General features: G+C 37.6%; 1 protein-coding gene across 1 annotated transcript in view; it reads left to right on the top strand.

Annotated features, from left to right (window-relative positions):
• The first annotated feature begins 1515 nt into the window (after nucleotides 1–1515).
• Nucleotides 1516–2894, top strand: part of LOC136827213 (tigger transposable element-derived protein 1-like) — a 1644-nt gene continuing 265 nt past the window's right edge. The window contains exon 1 of the mRNA XM_067084983.1: nucleotides 1516–2894. This exon is cut by the window's right edge and continues 265 nt beyond it. Within this exon, the coding sequence (XP_066941084.1) occupies nucleotides 1516–2894 (1379 nt within the window).

Here is a 2894-nt window from a genome sequence, read left to right on the forward strand (position 1 = left end):
ATATATATATATATATATATATATATATATATATATATATATATATATATATATATTATATATATATATATATATATATATATATATATATATATATTATATATATATATATATATATATATATATATATATATATATATTATATATATATATACAGTCATACCTCGATCTTAATAATGATTCGACTTGCAATGAATTCACACACACACGAACTTTTCACTGGAACCTAACTAACTGGCATACACGATTTTTTCACAGACACGCAAAATTCTTGAGAAACCCTGCAGAAGTGGTTATGTTTAATTTTTGAATTTATAAATTTTTATGCTTTTATGTGTAAAATCTGTATGGAAAATGCATTTCATGCTTTTATGTGTCAATCTGTACGAAAAATGTATTATTTTTATTTTTGTACATTCATAAATATGATGCAAAGTTAATTTCAGCACATTCAGTTAGTGTACTTTTACAAGATGTGATACCCATTTGCAAAGTTACTGCACTTTTCAAAGATGATACCTCTGCAGAAAATGCTTGTTTAATGTTTAAAGTACAGTACAGTACATTTATAAGTTTTCATGCTTTTAACTGTAAAATTGATATGGAAAATTTATATTTATATTTTTGTACATAAATATCATACAAGTATTATGTCCACGCAAAGGCTTTGTCACTATGACGACTTTACATGACCTTGAGATGAGGTTGTTCAGTCACGCTCATTTGATAAAATGAATTCGTTAATGTAATATCAGAGATGTAACTAAAAGTTGTATAGGTGTCATTCTTTGAAAATTACTTTGTTAACCTCCGAGAAAAGTGCTGGTGCAATCTGTATGTGCATGTAATTACAGCACGTTCAGTTGGTGTACTTTTACAAGACGTGATACCCAATCACAAAGTCACTGCACTTTTCAAAGATGATACCCCCTGCAGAAAATATGTTTAATTTTTGAAGTACTGTTTTATAAGTTTACGTGTTTTTAGGTGTAAAATCAGAATGGTAAATTTGTATTTATATATTTGCACATAAATACGATTCAAAAGAAGTACGTTATTGTATTATGCCCATTTGCCAAGCCTTACCTCACATGACCTGAGATGAGGTTGTTCAGCCAAATGTTCGTTTGATAAAATGAATTCATTAACATACTAAAACATATCAGACATAACTAAGAGTTGTATTAGTGTCGTTCTGTGAAAATGACTTTTGTTAACTTCTGAAGAAAAAGTGCTAGTGCATCTGTATTACTGTATAAAATACAGTAGTAAATTAACTATTATGAAACCCCAATCTCATCGACAAAATGTATCTTTTGGCGATGACGTAGGCGCCATAGAGATATGCCATTGGCTACAAGAATAAGAGGTAGCCAATCACAGAGCAGGCCAGAGTTCGTCGACTGTTAGAATGCGTCAGCATCAGTTATAACACGCTTAGTACATATCTCATGCGGTTGTGAGAAATTGTGGCTCAAGTACTGTATTTCAGTGTTTTTAATTTTAATCATCAAGATGCCTAAACGTCCCGCTCCTTCTAAAGCTCCTAACAGTCTTCCTAAGAAGCAGAGGAAGGTGATGACCATAGAAGAAAAAGTTAAAGTGCTAGATATGTTGAAATCTGGTCAGACTGCTTCAAGCATTGGGCGGCAGTTGGGGATGAATGAGAGCTCTGTACGCTCTATAAAGAAGAAAGAGATGGAAATTCGGAAAATGGTCTCCAAGAGCTACCTCAGTAAAGCGAAGCAGGTTTCGACCAAGAGAGATCCAAACATTGTGAAGATGGAATCTGCCCTTTCGTTATGGATAGAAGACTGCCGTAAAAAAGACATCCCCTTGCAGGGAAATGTGATTCGGGAGAAGGCTTTGCAACTTTATAATAAGATTGTCGAGGAGGGTACAGAAGAACCGCAGCCAGGAACATCAACATCACCAGACCGTGGAAGTTTTCAGGCCAGCAGGGGTTGGTTTGACAAGTTTGCAAAGCGTTTTAACATCAGGAGTGTGAAGTTGCACGGAGAGGCTGCATCTGCTGACACAAAAGCTGCAGAGAGCTATCCAGAAACCTTAAAAGGAATCATCCAGGAAATGGGATACAGGCCTGAACAGGTCTTCAGCATGGATGAGACTGGGCTATTCTGGAAGAGAATGTCAATAAGAACATACCTGATGAAGGACGAGGCCAAAGCTCCTGGATTTAAGGCGCAAAAAGACAGAATCACACTCATCATGTGTGGGAATGCTGCTGGCCACATGCTCAAACCAGGCCTGATTTATAAGTCTGCAAACCCCAGGGCCCTCAAAAATAAAAATAAGAATACCCTGCCTGTCTACTGGATGCATAACCCCAAGGCCTGGATAACCAAAGTCTTAGCATCCGACTGGTTCTACCAGTGTTTCATCCCTGAAGTGAAGACGTACCTTTCCGACCTAGGCCTTGAATTTAAGGTGTTGCTGATCATGGACAATGCTGGAGGGCACCCCACAGATCTGTTGCGTGATGGTGTGCAGATCGAATTCCTCCCTGCCAACACCACCTCTCTCATACAACCTATGGACCAAGGCATCATCCGTGCATTTAAGGCCCTCTACACACGTAACACTCTGCAACACCTGGTTAATGCAATGGATGCGATGGAGGACTTCACCTTGAAAGAATATTGGAAGACATTCACCATAGCATCGTGCCTTTCAATAATTCAATCTGCTCTCCAAGATATGAAAAAGGAAACACTCAATGCATGCTGGAAAAAACTGTGGCCAGATGCAGTCCATGACTACAAGGGCTTCTCGCCGGAGGAGATTCACAATGGGGCTGTCAACAAGGCTGTGAAACTGGCAAAATTGCTTGGGGGTGAAGGACTTACTGATTGCACTGAAGAAGAAGTCAACAC

Source organism: Macrobrachium rosenbergii, chromosome 41 (assembly GCF_040412425.1).
Source record: "Macrobrachium rosenbergii isolate ZJJX-2024 chromosome 41, ASM4041242v1, whole genome shotgun sequence".
NCBI classification, from domain to species: domain Eukaryota; kingdom Metazoa; phylum Arthropoda; class Malacostraca; order Decapoda; family Palaemonidae; genus Macrobrachium; species Macrobrachium rosenbergii.